At 46.5% G+C, this 17,333-nt stretch overlaps 1 protein-coding gene across 2 annotated transcripts in view; it reads left to right on the top strand.

The window, feature by feature from the left end:
- LOC119167148 (tectonin beta-propeller repeat-containing protein 2) overlaps nt 1-17,333 on the top strand; it is a 65,717-nt gene that overhangs the window by 10,153 nt on the left and 38,231 nt on the right. For both annotated transcript variants that reach the window (XM_075867010.1, XM_037418584.2), the window contains exons 5-8: nt 7,551-7,714; nt 8,550-8,739; nt 9,898-10,156; nt 16,328-16,762. In XM_075867010.1, the coding sequence (XP_075723125.1) occupies nt 7,551-7,714; nt 8,550-8,739; nt 9,898-10,156; nt 16,328-16,762 (1,048 nt within the window). The remainder of the gene's footprint in view (nt 1-7,550; nt 7,715-8,549; nt 8,740-9,897; nt 10,157-16,327; nt 16,763-17,333) is intronic.

Here is a 17,333-nt window from a genome sequence, read left to right as displayed (position 1 = left end):
GCGTGGCACCAGTATGAAGGCGTGAAGCAGCTGTGCTGGGCGGACTGGAGCTACAAGCTCATAGCTGCTTTTGGCCGTACTCCTGACTACCTCTCCGCCATCGCCCCATCTAACCTGGCCGGTATCGAGGAGGAAGCTCCAGAGGCTTTTCACCTTGAGGCTGCAGCTGTGCGTTGCAGCTTATCACTCGAGAAGTTAGACAATTCGTCGATACCCGAAGCAAGTTCACTGTGGCCAGAGGCCGCTACCGAAGTCGGACCTCGTGAAGGGCGTTCCTCCAACGAAACAGCTGCAGAGAATCATCTTGACTGTGCTGCATTGCCCTTCATTGACGCGCCCACTTTCGCACACCGAGCTGAAGGGGAGCAACAGCTCGAAGGTTCCTCGGTGCCCTTCAGCCCCGCAACAGAAAGCTTCTTCGCCTGTCCTACAAGTTATGTCAAACGCAGGTGCGACACTCCACTGCTGCTCTCAGTACCTATGTCGGTACGAGACGCCATTACATCAGTGGAAGAGGGTGAGACCAATCCTCATACAGCTCAGTTAAAGAAGTTAGCCCCACTATCATCTTTATTGAGGCAAGTAGAGACACCAGCATCGCCTATGCTTGAACCGACTACGGTCATGGCGCGGGTAGAGCCCAAGGTAACCACTGCTGGTCTCACTGACCAAGATCATGAGGAGAAAGTTGGCGCACAAGATGCAGACAGCTGCCAATACGATGACAACTTCACAGAATGTCCTGCCGCAGATACCAAGACCGGCCGTGAATAATGTTCTCTGCCACACATCACAGAAATTGCGTACCCATTCTCGACACCAGCCAAGGCACCTAGCATGTCTTTTGGGATACTCTTTCGGCAATTCTCGTACGGCGTTCTACGTCTGCCGCTGATTTCGGGGCACGTCCGAAGCGCGCTGTCAGGTGTATGTTTAGCTGCTGCCCACGAAGAGTCTCTGGATGGCCGAGACCGACCACAACGATGCAGCCAGTCTCGACCTCCCAATAGACTTGTGGCAGACTCCGGCACCCAGTTCCAGCATGGCCGAGGCCGACCTCCGAGATGCAGCCAGTATTGACTGCCAGACCTACTTCTGGCAGATACCCAGACCAAATCGCAGCATGGCCGAGAGCGTCGGCCACAACGGGGCAGCCAGTGCCAGCCGCCTGAGTCCACCGCACTTTTTCAAGAGACATCGTGGCATGCAAAACAGCGACCAGCTCAAGGCAGCCAGTGCTGTCCACCAGAGACGCTTCCCCCGGACCGTCGCCCCATGTTGCATTGTGGTCCGGGCCGACCACCATGATGCAGCCAAGCCTGCCCACCAAAAACTTTGCCGCCAGCTCCGTGCGAGCGCAGTCCTGGCCGAGTGTAAGGAAGACAGCTCTGCTAGGGCTCTGGCACGCCCGCATACTCGGCTAGAAAAGAGAAGAGCGAGGTCAGAATAACAACAGCTGGCCCAGGATCGGGTGTTGTCTCTTCTTCTCTGTCTAGTTCATGACTATATATATATATATATATATATATATATTGTTACGTCTACGAGGGGTTTATTCGAAGCAGACGTAACGGTCGACTCGACGGTATACCGCAGTGAACGGGCAGCAGCGAGCTTTTGCCACCAACTGAACGTCCTCCTCTTCTGCTACCACCATGTTCCCCGCTACACAGGTGCACATACCTAAATTACACATGTGGTAACATTTCCCTCCGCGCAGACGAGGCCCACTGGGCGAGTCAAACAGTCTCTCGTGGAATAAAGCGCTTCAAACGTGCAACATGGACAAGTTCAGTTTTTGCAGACCGTCGGCCGTTTGAATGGAGACGCGCTATGCGGTAAACTAAATCACTGATACGGTCTACAACAAGATAAGGTCCCGCATAGTGCGCTAGCAGTTTCTCGCTCAAACCGCGTTTTCTAGTTGGCGTCCAGAGCAACACTAGGTCGGCGCGATTGTACGTCACGTGTCGGCGTCGGCGGTCAAAATGTGCCTTCGAGCGGTCTTGCGAAGCAAGAGTGCGCAAATAAGCAAGGCGTCTAGCTTCTTCTGCCCGACAGATGATCTCGGATATGCAGGGATCATGATGGTCCAAACACGGGAAGATTGTATTCAGGGTATGACGAGGTGGTCGAGCATATAGAAGAAAGAAAGGACTGTAGCCGGTAGTTTCATGCTGAGCGGTGTTGAATGCATATGTGATAAAGGGTAGAATGCTGTCCCAGTCCTTGTGATCGGATGCAACATACATAGACAGCATGTTCGAGAGAGTTCTGTTCGTTCGTTCAGTTAGACCGTTCGTTTGGGGATGGTATGGCGTAGAGTGCCGAAACGTTGAAGCACAGACACGAAGCATCTCTTCCATCACGTCTGCTGTGAATTGTCGGCCACGGTCACTGATTACGATTTTGGGAGGCCCATGTCGAAGAATGACAAAACGTAGCATGAAGGAAGACACATCAGCTGCAGTTGCCGATGGTATGGCAGCGGTCTCGCAGTACCGTGTTAAATGGTCGGTGCAAACGACTATCCAGCGATTTCCATTAGAAGACCGGGGAAAGGGTCAAAGGAGGTCAATCCCGACTTGCTCGAATGGAGTTCTAGGGGGCGGCACCGGATGTAATCGCCCTAAAGGAGCACTTGTTGGGCGCTTATGACGTTGACACTCGTTGCAGCTAGACACGTATTGTTCCGTCGTGTGGCGCATTTTGGGCCAGTAGAATCTTTCTTGAAGACGGCAAAGAGTTTTTGCTGTGCCTAGATGACCGGATGTTGGGTCATCATGCATAGCCTGCAAGACATAAACGCGAAGACTCTTCGGAACCACCAGAAGATATCGTGAGCCGGTGTTGGTGTAGTTCTTTTTGTAAACTAGCCCGTCTCGGAAGCAGAAGCGCGTAGGCGATGATTTTGGTTTGGTAGCAAGAAGCTGTTGTATGGTGCTGTCCCTTTGTTGCTCATCCTTAAAGGTCTTGTTATCAGGAAATGGTTGGTCGAGTGATGCAATGTAGGTATCGAAGGTGTCCGCGTCACATTCCATCGTTGGAAGCGGTAGTCGCGAAAGACAATCTGCGTCAGCGTGACGTCGGCCGCTTTTATACGAAACCGTGAAGTCATATTCTTGTAGACGAAGTGCCCAGCGCGCCAGCCGACCAGATGGGTCACGCAGATTAACCAACCAGCAGGGAGAATGATGGTCTGTCACGACGGTAAAGGGGCGTCCGTACAGGTAGGACCGGAAGCGCTGCACTGCGAAGACTACTGCGAGGCATTCTTGCTCTGGGACAGTGTAGTTACGCTCGGACTTGCTGAGCGAGCGACTTGCATACGCTACGACGTGTTCTTGATTATCCAAGCGTTGAACCAGGACAGCACCTACACCAATACCGCTGGCGTCTGTGTGAATCTCAGTGGGAGCGAGAGGATTGAAGTGTTGAAGAATCGGATGGGACGTCAAAAGAAACTTCAACTCCGAAAAAGCAGACTCGCATTCCGGGGTCCAGTCAAACTGCGCACCCTTCTGAAGCAGACACGTGAGCAGGTATGCAATATTGGCAAAGCCAGGAATGAATCGGCGAAAGTATGAACAAAGCCCCAAAAAGCTGCGCAGTTCTTTCACCGAGTTTGGCTGCTTAAATGCCTCCACTGCGGCCGTCTTGGCGGGATCCGGTCGTATGCCTTCTTTGTTTACTAAGTGTCCAAGGACGAGTGTTTGTCGCTCTCCAAAACGACATTTCTTTGAGTTGAGCACCAAGCGTGCTTTGCTTAGGCAGTCCAGTACGAGGTCAAGGCGTGTGTTGTGCTCACAAAAGGTGCGCCCAAAAATTACAACGTCGTCCAAGTAACACATACACACTTCCCACTTCAATCCACACAGAATGTTGTCCATAAATCGCTCAAAAGTTGCGGGCGTGTTGCAGAGTCCGAACGGCATCACATTGAATTCAAATAGTCCATCTGTTGTAACGAATGCCGTTTTCTCCTTGTCTTCCTCGTGCATTGGAATCTGCCAGTAGCCTGACCTCAGATCCACAGACGAAAAGTAAGAGGCCGATGATAGACAGTCGATAGCATCATCAATCCGTGGGAGTGGGTATACGTCTTTTTTAGTGATGGCGTTGAGATGGCGGTAGTCAACACAAAATCGCCATGTCCCATCCTTCTTCTTCACTAGAATTACTGGGGCGGCCCACGGACTACATGATTCCTGAATTACATTTTGCTTGAGCATCTCGCAAACCTGTTCATTGATCACTGCGCGTTCTGACGGCGATACACGATATGGTTTTTGTCGGAGAGGTCTGTGAGATGTCGTGTCGATTCGGTGCTTTATACGAGAAGCAGGGAATGACGGTGAATCATGCTGAGCGAAATCAAAAATACCGGCATGTTTGCGCAGAATACTCGCCAGTTCATTACGTTCCTTGGTGCTGAGTGACTTATCAATCATAGCCATAATGGTGGTGTCTCTGGCGTGCAGATTATTGCAACGGGTCTTATCCGGGGAATCATTGCTTTCTGCGAGGGTGGCAAGCGAGAATACTTGGTGTTCACGAATCTCTGCAAGTTTCAGATCTTTCGGCAGCACTGTAGGTTCACTAGAGCAGTTAATCACCCACAAACCAGTATGCCCTTGCGCAACCGATAGTGTACAGTACGGTATTAAAACTGTCTTCTTTATGCAACTGAGATGCACGGGCTCCACAGTTGCGTCAAATGTTTTCTCGCTTGCAGGTGAACAGACAACAGGGACGCATTTTGCAGACAACGGCGGCACAGTTGTGTCCACAGACACGCAAAGAGCACTTTCTTGAGAGGGCGAGTTTTCCATAAACGAAACTGGGATATCAGAATCTACTGTAATTTGTCCTGTGCGGCAATCGACAGTAGCACCACATAGCTTCAAGAAATCGAGTCCCAGAATGACGTCATGCGTAGTATGAGGGAGAACAGCAAACTCTGCGACAAAGTTCTGGCACGCCAAACTAACAGTCACAGTGCAGACACCAACAGGTTGTAACACCTGTCCGCTCACTCCACGAAACGTATCAGGACGGTCCCAATGAAACATAACCTTTCGTCCAAGAAAGCGGGTGAAAACTAAACTCATCACTGACACGCTTGCACCTGTGTCCACCAACGCCATCGTTGGTACACCATCGATAAGCACTCGAACCTTATTTCTAAATATGGAAGCTAACGAAGGTATATCTGTTGAAATCGAAGACTGTCCGGCGACCTCACCTCCAACGGCCGCGCCGGCTAGTTTTCCGTAAGAGGCGAGAAGTGGCGGCGCCGAGGAGACGGTGATCGGTTGGCACGAGGGGCAGGTGGTGGTGTCACACTGCGGTCAGAGGCCGGAGATTGGTTTCGTAGCGGTCCTGGGATCTCGTAAGACGCGCTTCCCGGAAATGTCGGTGCTCGGGTAACGCCAGAACGGTTAAATCTCGGTGATCGGTCATACCTTGGCGGCTGCCGGTAATTGCAATACCTGGCAATGTGTCCTTCGAAGCTACAGTTGTAACAGACTGGTAGAGGACGCTCACCGAACCAATGCTGGGACCGCTCAGCTGTGAAGGGTCGATGACGAGCTTGTTGAGCGGGGGCTGCCCACCTCTGTGTGGCGGGGCCGTGCCGAAGGCGTTGGCCATATCGCTGGTCGGCCACGAATGAGTCACGACGTGGCCGCGGATTTCCAGTTTCGCTGATGTCTGCCACACATACCGATGGTGGCAAAGAAGCTGATGGTGCCGCCGTGTAGTAGGGTGGATTGGTAGGTGGATGAGGAATGGTTTCGTCAACCCTACTACCTTGTCGTTGCAGCTCTTCACGCACAATTGCCCGAATAGTAGCGGCAAGGTCGGTGGGCGGGCTCACGTCGACGCTGGCAACCGTTGTCACATTTGCCAGCCTACCAAATTTCGGGGCGATGCGACGAGTCTTCAATTTTTCAAACGTGCGGCAGTGATGTTGGACGTCGGAGGCAGAGGTGAGGTCATCCCTGCCTATCAGAAAATTGTAAACGTCTTCCGCTATGCCTTTCAATAGGTGTCCGACCCTGTCTTCTTCAGACATCTGCGGGTTTATAATCTTGCAAAGCTTAAGAACGTCCTCTATATAGGCAGTGCAGGTTTCTCCAGGAGTCTGGGCTTTTCCAGCAAGAGTCCGCTCCGCGCTTTTCTTTCTTGAGTCGGAGTCACCAAAACACTTCTTGAGTTTTTGAGCAAAAATAGCCCATGTTGTCAAGGACTCTTCGTGGTTTTCATACCACATCAGGGCAGTGTCCGTGAGAAACAGCGCAACGTTTTCCAGCTGATCGATAGAGTTCCAGTGGTTGTACCGGCTCACCCTTTTGTAGTGCGTTAGCCACGCGTCCACATCTTCTCCTGCCATTCCCGCGAACGGGCGGGGTTCCATGTAGTGATGCCTTGGTGTAGCCAGTGTAGATTGGCGCGAAGTCGAGGCGGTTGATTCCTGACCTTCGCTCTGGGTCATGACGACTGTTGTCGGCGGCAGACCGGCAAGACGACGGCTCCGGCGAACTCTGAACAGCTGTAGCTCCGTGGTACGTCGATGTGTCTTACCCAGCACCTCCACCACTCTGTTACGTCTACGAGGGGTTTATTCGAAGCAGACGTAACGGTCGACTCGACGGTATACCGCAGTGAACGGCAGCAGCGAGCTTTTGCCACCAACTGAACGTCCTCCTCTTCTGCTACCACCATGTTCCCCGCTACACAGGTGCACATACCTAAATTACACATGTGGTAACATTATATATATATATATATATATATATATATATATATATATATTGTGAAAGTCTTCCTGGATTCGGGTCGAGTTATAAGTCACCAGAAGAAGCGAACGAGCAAACGAAAAACGATGCTTTATTGCCAACGTTACGGCCAGAGACCGGCCTTCGTCAGGGCATACGTGCATATTACACTAACCCACATATTAGTGTAATATGCATGTATGCCCTGACGAAGGCCGGTCCCCGGCCGTAACGTTGGCAATAAAGCATAGTTTTTCGTTTGCTCGTTCGCTTCTTCTGGTGACTTATATATATTTATATATATACGTATATATATTTATATACATATATATATATATATATATATATATATATATATATATATATATATATATATATGTATATATATTTATATACATATATAAATACAAGCCCGTCGTGTTCTTGCCCCCATCAGGAAAACGGAAACTGTTTGCCTGTGAATGCAGCGCTAAGCAATTAGCTTTTCGGGACTTCACGCTTTTTGGCTGCATGCTGTTTTCACTGCTTGTGCAGTGTAGAACATAATTCACAACTGACGATCTTTCAAATATGGACCAATCACGTGCCTTTCCTTACGACATCAGGTGACCAGATTACTGGTTTCACAAATTGTGCTAAAGAAGACGGGAAGCTCCAGGAAGGAATAGCATGCTCATTCTTTGTATTTTCAGAGGTTGTTTAGGATGCCTTCAAGCCTCAAAGTGTCTCAACTGGGGTCTCTTTCTCTCTCTCACTTTTTCTCCTCGCCAGCATTTGTGTAAGAGCAACAAGGTGCACGTAGAAAACCATCCGGTGATCCAGCTCGATTACATGCCTCAGATCCTGTTGATCTCAACAACCAAGAGAACCGTAATCTGCCACTGCGGGAAGGACGGCGTTAGCATTGTCCAGCTCGGCAGTCACGAGCGAAAGTCGTAAGTAACTTCAGTGCTCTAACTAGTTAATCACTGGGCGTGATTTCTTCTAAAATGTTTGGCAAAAAAATTCAGATGAGCAACGTTTTCTTGTGAAATTCAGATGTTACGTTAACGTGGGCCAGTGAAAGGTGTCAACAGTGGCCAAACATGGGATGCTTCGTTGCGGAGCCATTGTCGTCAAAACATCTGCAACTGACAGAGACGTTTATTACTAACAGATACTGCTCTCCTGGCGTTTACAAGTACTGTTGAAATGTCATCTCCGGTTCAGTAGGGACTTGTCAAAATGTTGAACTCTGATAGCGATATCAGAAAAGACGTTGACATCTGATAAAGACAAGTTCCTTGCTAAAACGTTATAACTAGCTGTTAAGGGATTTGCCTAACGTCAGTAACTGACAAAAACGTTGGCATTTGGCAAAGATGACGGTTGCTCCCCTACAGAGACAGGTCCCCTGTAGAAACTGTTTCCCTCCTCTGAGGCTTTCGTCACACGGAACAGCGGCCAAATGGGGGAGAAAATGAGAGCGTGTAGTATAATAAGCGACTTGCTAAAGTGAACTTTCACGGAAAGACCTTGCTGAGAAATGACATGTACGTTAGATTCAAGCACAAAATGAAAACTAGAGTAGTAGTGATAGTCTAATAGCATTTGCATGAGACGTTTCTCAACTGCACTGCAATTTGCTTGTCTTTGTAGCCGTAGTTTCTCTAGCGGCTTCGCATCTACTCTATCGATTGGACTGTGACTTCTGAAAAATAGCAAATTCGAAAGAAAAAGATATGTAAAGAGCTGAATGCTATTTTTGCCTTTTTTTTTTTCTTTTTGCAGGAATAGTAACTTTGGAGCGTGCTTTGCGCCTCCACAGTCGTACGGTGAACGGCAGGTGACCGTTTGGGCTTGCCGACCGGGTATGCGGCTTTGGAAGGGCACGCTGAATGGCGTCGTTTTAGAGACGTTGCTGCTTCGAGACTCGCTGAAGCAAGAATACTTCCAACCACAGATGCTGGGCTTGCCAAAGGTAAAACCAACTGGGATTGGGCTGTCACTCCACTGTAATATAACCAAAAATACCTAGGAGAAAAAAGAAAAAAAAAAAAAGAAGCCCTGGAAAGCTCTTTTGTCTTTCATGTCCTCCGATTTCTTCTGAACATTCCACAAAGTACTTATGTGCACTGATGTTAAAGTTACGTTAAAAACGAGGCTTGTGCCTGCTCGTTCGTTCTTAGTTTTGATGCCGGCTATTTATCTGATCTTGTGGCTTAATGAATGCAGTGTTGCTCTTTTAAGCAATAGGGGGGGGGGGAGGGTTGCTTCTTGTCTGTGGTAGTGGCATTTCTATGGAGGTGTAAAAAAAAAATTCATGTGCTGAGGTTTAGGTGCATGTAAAAAGCATGTGGGGGATCACAGCTTCAAGCCATGTTGAGGCTTCCCATATCTACTAGCTCTAAAGTATTCAGACTATCACTATTAGACAATACTCGGACCATTCCCGTTATGTCAAAATATTCAGATAAAAATATTTTGATTATGACAGTGCCAAACATTCAGACCATTTCCAGATATGGAAAAATATTATTTAATATGCATCAAATTATTCAATCACTTTCGAAATATCCAGACCACTTCAGGTAAATTGAAATATTGACTTCACATGTGTCAAAATATCAAAATCATCACTGTGTGCAGAGCGTCATTGAAGGACAGGTCCGCTTACAGCGGTAAGAAACAAAAGCCAATTTCTGAAGGCAATTTAGTTGACGTTGTCGATGACGTATAAAAGTCCTATTATATCCGATATTGACCAATGTCGCACCAAAGTGGGCCATTATTGCAGTATCTCTTCTCATTTAAACACGAAGGGGTTAATATCAGTTAAGGATTATTGATGGTATTCTGAGAAAATTGGGGCTGTTGTCTCTTTTCCCCGAGGAATCTTTGCACACTTAATTACGAATATACACAAGTAGTTTTTCATGTCCATCTTTGACATGACACATCGAGAACAGCTCCCTGAACAAGAAGATGAAAACATTGACAGTTTCACCGAAAGGTTCAAGAAAAACATTAATGTATATCCAAAGTTAATACATGTATGGGTGATTTAGCAACTCATTGACATATAAAGGAGTGTTTTTCCAGTGTTGTTACTCATTCTCTCGCGTGTCTTCCTCTTTAGGAGTCATATCTGGAGAAGCTCCCGGACTCCCAATTTGGACTGTTGAAGCCGTACCGGAAGCGCCTGCTGCTGACATGGAGCTCGGAGACGTTTTTCGTGGTGGACCCCGCCGTGAGGTCCCTGGCGGTTGTGTGCCCCGGCTTTGTAAATATCACCGACGTCGCTGTTTGCGGGGAAGAGATCTTTGTGCTGCAGGCGAAGCGTCACATTGTCAGGCTCGCCGCACACCCAGAGGACATATGGGACCATCCTGAAGAAGGTACTCTTTATAATATTGCCATTGTTGTACGGTGCAAACATTGTTGATTCAAATGTCTCAGGACTGGCAAAAATGTCCGTATTGACCAAATGTAGAATTATTGAGGACATTGAGAAGGCTATAAACAAATGTCTGTTCTTACTATATAATTTTATTTTTGAGGGGAATACATAAATACTTAGTGGAAAGCAGTGTAAATAAAGAAGACGAGAAAGATCATGCAAGACAAGCACTGACTGTTTGAATGCTCAGTGCTAGTGATGTTTGGTGTTTCATGTCTTTGCTGTTCGCACTTTTTTAATGTTTGCTGTTCTTTGCCGTTCGCACCTTTCTTAACCCTACCGCCACCTTGCGGGTTTGCGCAGAACTCATTTGCAATACTTGTTCTCTATTGTAAATTTGTGCCAACAGGCTCAAGTTCGCACATTTTCAACGCACATACTGTTTTAATTAGAGTAGTGTAAAAGCCCAATTTCCGTTATCTCACGACTTCCATCACAATATGACCACAACCCAAGGCCCTCCTGTCTTGATATACTAATAATGTTCTCCGCTCCTCTCTATTTCTTCATGCTACCACCATCGCTAACGTCAATACGTGCTTGGGATGATATTAACCTGCAATATCGCTGGTAACAGATTGTTCATTCATCATAATGTAACAGGCGACTTTTTCGTCTGCATGCAGATTGCAGTTGAAATGCTTTTCATTGTTTAAAACAGCTTTTGCGATGTTGGAGGTTTGTGAGACTATTAGGCTTGTGTGAACATTCAAATGCTTCAAATATTCGAACAACTAGTAGGGTATTCGAATTTGCTTCGATTTGAATTTAAATTATTGAAAATTTTGAAGTATTCGCAAGGAACGAATAGATGCATATTAATCCGAATTTACCGCTTGTAGAGGTAGTTTCACTGAAGTTTAGGGGTGTTAAACCGTGAAAACACCTATTCAGAAGACATCTGCTTTGCCGCGAAGCCCTCATACAAATTTAAAGGGGCCCTGCAACACTGCAATAGCATTGTCCGAAAATGCTGTCAATCAATAGTCGAAGCTACCAAGAACATGCAAGCCAAATATTACAGTGCAGCACGCGGCGTGCGATTCACAATAAATTATCAGACTCAGATTAAAATTCCTCTCTTCTCTCGGCAAATGACTCCACAAGCCCAGAAAGCACGGGTGACGTATTATTTCCCCATGTCATCCCTCCCTGCTTAGCTTCCAGGGCTTTCGTCGGGACAAGAAGAGAGAATGCACTTACAGCTTGCAAGAAATATTTGCAACTACGTGCGTACTGGACGTGCAGAGTTGCAAATATTTCTATTCGCTATTTATATATTGCAATATTTCTATATTGCTATTCGAGAAATTAGAGGGTGTTAAGTGGGATGTTATAGGGCTCAGCGAAGTTAGGAGGACACGGGAGGCTTATACAGTGCTGAAGAATGAACACGTTCTATGCTATCATGGATTAGTTGACCGAAAAGAACTAGGAGTGGGGTTTCTCATACACAAGAATATCGCTGGCAACATAGCAGAATACTATAGCATCAGTGAGAGGGTGGCAAGTATAATTAAGTTTAACAAAAATTACAAAATGAAGGTGGTGCAGGCCTAAGTGCCTACATCGAGCCATGATGATCATTTGGTTGAACGTTTTTGTGAAGACTTTAGTCAGCTATTACTAAAGTAAAGACACAGTATACTATTCTTATGGGCGACTTTAATGCCAAAGTAGGCAAGAAACAGGCCGGAGACCACGCAGTGGGGGAATATGGCATCGGCTCTAGAAATGCCAGAGGGGAGTTATTTGTTGAGTTCGAAGAACGCAATAATTCACGAATTATGAATACCTTATTCAGAAAACGGGCTAACCGTAAGTGGACATGGCAAATTCCTAATGGCGAAACTAAAAATGAAATGGACTTCATTCTGTGTGCACACTCAGGCATTGTACAGGATGTAGAAGTAGTTGGCAAGATTAGATGCAGTGACCATAGAATGGTAAGAGCTCGTATACACCTAGATTCAAGAAAGCAAAGACAAAAATTGATACGCAAGAAGCCAGTAAATGAACTGGCGGTGAGTGGAAAAATACAAGAACTCAGAGTTTTACTTCAGAATCGATATCGATTCGAAGCATTAAATGAGATAACCGACATAAGCAATGACACAATGAATGATAATCTTACTAGTACCATCAAAGAGTGTGCAATTGAAGTTGGAGGTTCAGTCACTAGACGGGAAACTGGCAAACTATCTCAGGAGACAAAAAATCTTATTAAGAGACGACAAACAATGAAAGCCTCAAATGAAACCGACAAAATAGAGCTAGTCATCAATAAGCGTAAAGTAGCCGACATTAGGAGGCATAACTTGGAAAGAATTGAGCAAGCTGTAAAAAGCGGCAGAAGCCTAAAAGCTGCAAAGGCAGACTTGTGCATAGGCAAAAATCGGATGTATGCATTAAGAAACAAGGAAGGCAGTGTCATAACCAATATGGGTGGGATAGTCGAGATGGCAGAGGAGTTCTACAGAGAACTGTACAGAAGTCAAAAGAACCAGGATGGTATTGTGAGAAACTATAATAGTCCAAGAGAATTTGACATCCTGCCAGTAACGACAGGGGAAGTAAGGAAAGCCCCATAGAAGTAATGCAAAGAGGCAAAGCCGCTGGTGAGAATAAAATAACAGCGGACCTCCAGGAAGGTGGCGGAAAAATTGTGTTAGAAAAATTACCCACCTTATATACAAAGTGTCTCTTGATGGGAAGGGTACCAGAATCTTGGAAGAACGCCAACATCATCTTAATCCATAGGAAAGGAGACGTCAGAGACTTGAAAAATTACAGGCCGATCAGCTTACTCTCCGTTCTCTACAAACTATTTACAAAAATAATAGCTAATAGAATTAAGATGATATTAGAGTTAAGTCAGCCAAAGGACCAAGCAGGATTTCGTACTGGCTACTCCACAATAGACCATATTCACACTATCAATGAGGTAATAGAGAAATGCGCTGAATACAACCAACCCCTATACATAGCTTTTAGAGGTTACGAGAAGGCGTATGACTCAATCGAGACATCAACAGTAATGCGAGCACTGCAGAATCAGGACGTCAAAGAACCCTGCATAAACATACTGGAAGAAATCTACAGAGGATCCACAGCCACCATAGTTCCCCATAAAGAAAGCGGAAGAATCCCGATAATGAAGGGTGTAAGGCAAGGAGACATGTTCTCTCCACTGCTATTTACCGCGTGTTTACAGAAGGTATTCAGGACCCTAGACTGGGAAGAGTTAGGGATAGGAATTTCTACACGGAAAGTAGAAAAGTAGGTCTGAAAATTAATAGGCACAAAACTAAAGTAATTTGCAATAATCTTGGCAGAAAACAGCACTTTATGATACGTGGAAAGGCACTGGAAGTTGTAAAAGAATATGTCTACTTAGGAAAGGTAATAACCGTGCAGTCAAACCACGAGATTGAAGTAACTAGAAGAATAAGAATTTGGTGGAGCACATTTGGCAAGCATTCTCAAATCATAACTGGTAGATTGCCAATATCCCTCAAGAGGAAGGTATATAACAGTTGCATCTTGCCAGTGCTTACCTACTGAGCAGAAACCTGGAGGCTTACAAAGAGGGTTCAGCTTAAATTGAGGACAATGCAGCGAGCGAAGGATAGGAAAATGATAGGTGTAACCTAAAGAGACAAGAAGAGAGCAGAGTAGGTCAGGGAACAATCCGGGATTCAGGATATTATAGTTGAAATCAAGAAAAAGAAATGGACATGGGCCTGACACGTAGCACGTAGGCAGGATAACCTGTGGTCATTAAGGGTAATTGACTGGATTCCCAGAGAAGACAAACGCTCTAAGGAGAGACAGAAAGTTAGGTGGGCCGATGAGATTGAAAAGTCTGTAGGTATAACATGGCAAGGGAAAGCACAAGACCGGGTGGATCGGCGGAATATGGGAGAGGCTTTTGCCCTGCAGTGGGCTTAATCAGGCTGATGATGATGATGCGTACTGGATGGATTCTAAAACTTTTTGCGGCGGTCAATTCATAAGAAAATAAGCTTTAGTGAATCCAATCCATGTCTACTTGAAAGCTGAATGGCCCCTTTAAATGAAAATATTACCCTCAAATAAATTCATTTTATTAAGCTTAAAAGCTTGTTATGACTGCGTATATGCCATGGTGACCCCGCTACTCACCGTAGCGGATGATCACCGCGGGTTCACACTTAGCGAGCCACAGGGCTGCGACTCCGTAACCTACTCGTGTGTAGCGCACCGCTCCGCGCGCACTCAACTAATAAAGCGTTTAGTGCGGTGCGGCAAAACAGACAGTGTTCCAATACAAAAATACACAACACTTTATTGCCCTTGGCGGCACTCCGAACAACAGTACAATGTCCGCTCCCGGGACGCGGGGAGCAAAGGCACCCGCACGCGGACGTTCACAATAAGGGGAAACCGTGAGCACGTCGCAGCTGGCAATGGCGAGCTTTGACACGCCGGTCGGGAAAAGGTCCCTTGCGGCTATGCTGCGCACTCTCACGATGGCCACTGGGCCTGGTCGCGAGTGTTAAAGCAAACCTCGTACGCAAAGGCTTACGGCAAGTGCGGCTCGGTGTGGTACGACCATTTCAAGCACTAGGCACCGCTGTGGACTTAGCGTACGCTACTGGAGCTAGCACTCAAGTAAACACGCCTACCGAGGTGCCCAAGGCCACCCCAGGCAGGCTACAGTCCGGCGATTCCCAAAGGGGACGCGGACGAAGGAAAAAACATGCTTACCCGGCGCCGACCACGGAGGAGAGAGCGAGCTCCCGCGACGCGCACGTAATACGTGCTGCGCCGGCACGTGGCGCCATCTATCGCCACGCGTCGTTACCAGCAGAAAAAGCAAAAAGGTGTGGCCGTGTGGCGGAATGCCCGGGAAATGGTCGCAGGCGCGCCTCCGATCCCCACAATGCTCTACGTATAATAAATTTTAAAATGTTACGTATTCTAAGACTCTCATCCTGCTGAAATTCAAATCCTGCTATTACTCATTGTTTCGACTTTGAAGGAAAAAAAGAAATGGCATTTGCATAGAGGCCCTATTTCAATTAAAAAAAATTGTGCAGGTTAGTTAGGTCATGATAAATATGCCCATTTTTCTTTATGTGTCATTCATATTACTCGAATTCGATTAAAAATTATTCGACCAAAATCACTATTTGCTTCGAACCTAAAATTCGCTATTCGCACGAGGCTAGAAATCATGCATGTATTGCACCAAGTCAAAAAGGTGCTCACGTGGCTGTGTCTTTGAAGGGGCCCTACAACACTTCTCTGAGTTTTCGTCAAATGACTTCATTGAAGAAATTCATTTTCTCACCAATCGACTACTTCAAACATTTTTAGAATTTGTCAGGTATGAATGGAGTTGCAAGGATTTGTTGCATGTTTTAAAAAGTGTGTTCTCTCTCCCTTCCTACACTCTAACTTTGGTATAACAAACCAGGATATAACGAATTATTGGTTATTACAAAGTGAATGAAGAATGACTCTGGCACAGGTACGGTGCTGCAATACATATAAGTTTATAACAAATTTTTGGATATAATGAAGTATTTCCATGGCAGGTGTGACTTCATTTCAATGAGGTTTAAGTGAATCAGCAAGTGTGTTGAAAGCTGGGCAGAGGGGGATGACAAGAGAGCAAGAAGCTACGTCCGGTTGTCAGCGTGTGTCATTTATATTGAGCACTTTAATTTTTTTTCTTTTACGCACGGCTGACTTTCAATGTAATTACGAGCGTGCTGGCGGGATTATAATGTGGGTTATTCTAGCACTATAGAGTGCATCGAAGACACGTTGAGGTACAATTCGTTGGCATCAATAACTATCAGCTGACAGCACTCAAAACATCCAATCGCTGTCGACTTTAAGTTTAAAAGACATGGTCATTTCGGAATACAGCACCATTTCTTGAAAAAAGACTGAGTGATTCCTGCTGATTTTGAAAATTCATTGTGAATTTCAAGCTGCATGTTGCGCTATAATGTTTGCCTCACATGTTCAGCCTCGATTATCGATCGGCAGCGTTCTCTGACCATGTTCAAAGAGTTTGCGAGGACCCCTTTAAGATAAAAATGTCTCTTCATTACAGACAACGAAATGCGGCTTCCTGACATGACAGCCATTAAGAACACCATCGTCACGCCGCTGGCCGAGATCACGGCCCTCCTCCGCGACACCCGACTTCCTGACCCTCAAGTGCTTCAACTTTTCAAGAACACAAATGGAAGTGCGGTTCTCGACTGGTTCCGGCAGAAGGCACCCAGACTGCATGAAAGCGACAGCGGTGGCAGTTCTCCCAGCGGCACGGTGCGGCGAGGGAGCACTGCCAGCGGCAACAGTCGCGTCGCCGAAACAGCATTGGATGCCGAACAAGTGTCCAGTACCGAAATGGTGGCCACACAGCCCGGCGATGCTCTGTCGTCTGTGCATCGGTCAAGGAGCTTTGAGTCCATGCAGTTCCCCAATGAATCGGAGGATGAGGAAGACATAGTGTTTACTGCCAGAAAGCGCAAACTCAAGCATGGTAAGTCAGGTGGAATTTGTGCGACAAAACTACTGCACTTAGGGGTGCCGTGACCTGAAAAAGCTTGTGCAGTAGATTAGTAACCTCTTGCAACTGGTAAACACGCCAAACCTGAGCTACTTCCTATGTTTTACAGTTTAGATCTGATGCATGACATCCTAGCGTGGTAGCTTCGCAGGTAAAGTGATATGCTGCCATCTGTGAACACATGGCCTAAACTGCTGGCCACAGTGGCTGCATTTTGACAAAGGCGAAATGCCTGAGCATTGGTGTACTTACAATTAGATGTGCATTAAAAAACTGGGAGTGGTGGCTCCGATAATATCACAGAGCACGGGAATACGACTGACACTCCGGATGCAGAAATGGGATAACTGCTGCTACTTCCTAAAATCACAACCTTGATCATCGAAACACGACTATTAACATGATCCAGGCAACAATGATAACAAAGCATAAGTGAAATTTTGCTGGCGTCGAACTGCTGTTGCCTTCTGCAATTTTGGTAGTGGCTGGGAGAACTTGTATTGCTGGGACGATAGCCTCCGAGGCCAGTGGGTGTTTTGCCACT

Source organism: Rhipicephalus microplus, chromosome 6, assembly GCF_043290135.1.
Source record: "Rhipicephalus microplus isolate Deutch F79 chromosome 6, USDA_Rmic, whole genome shotgun sequence".
In the NCBI taxonomy this organism is placed as follows: Eukaryota; Metazoa; Arthropoda; class Arachnida; order Ixodida; family Ixodidae; genus Rhipicephalus; species Rhipicephalus microplus.
Note: the sequence above shows the minus strand (reverse complement) of the source record. Positions and strands in the feature narration are given on the sequence as shown.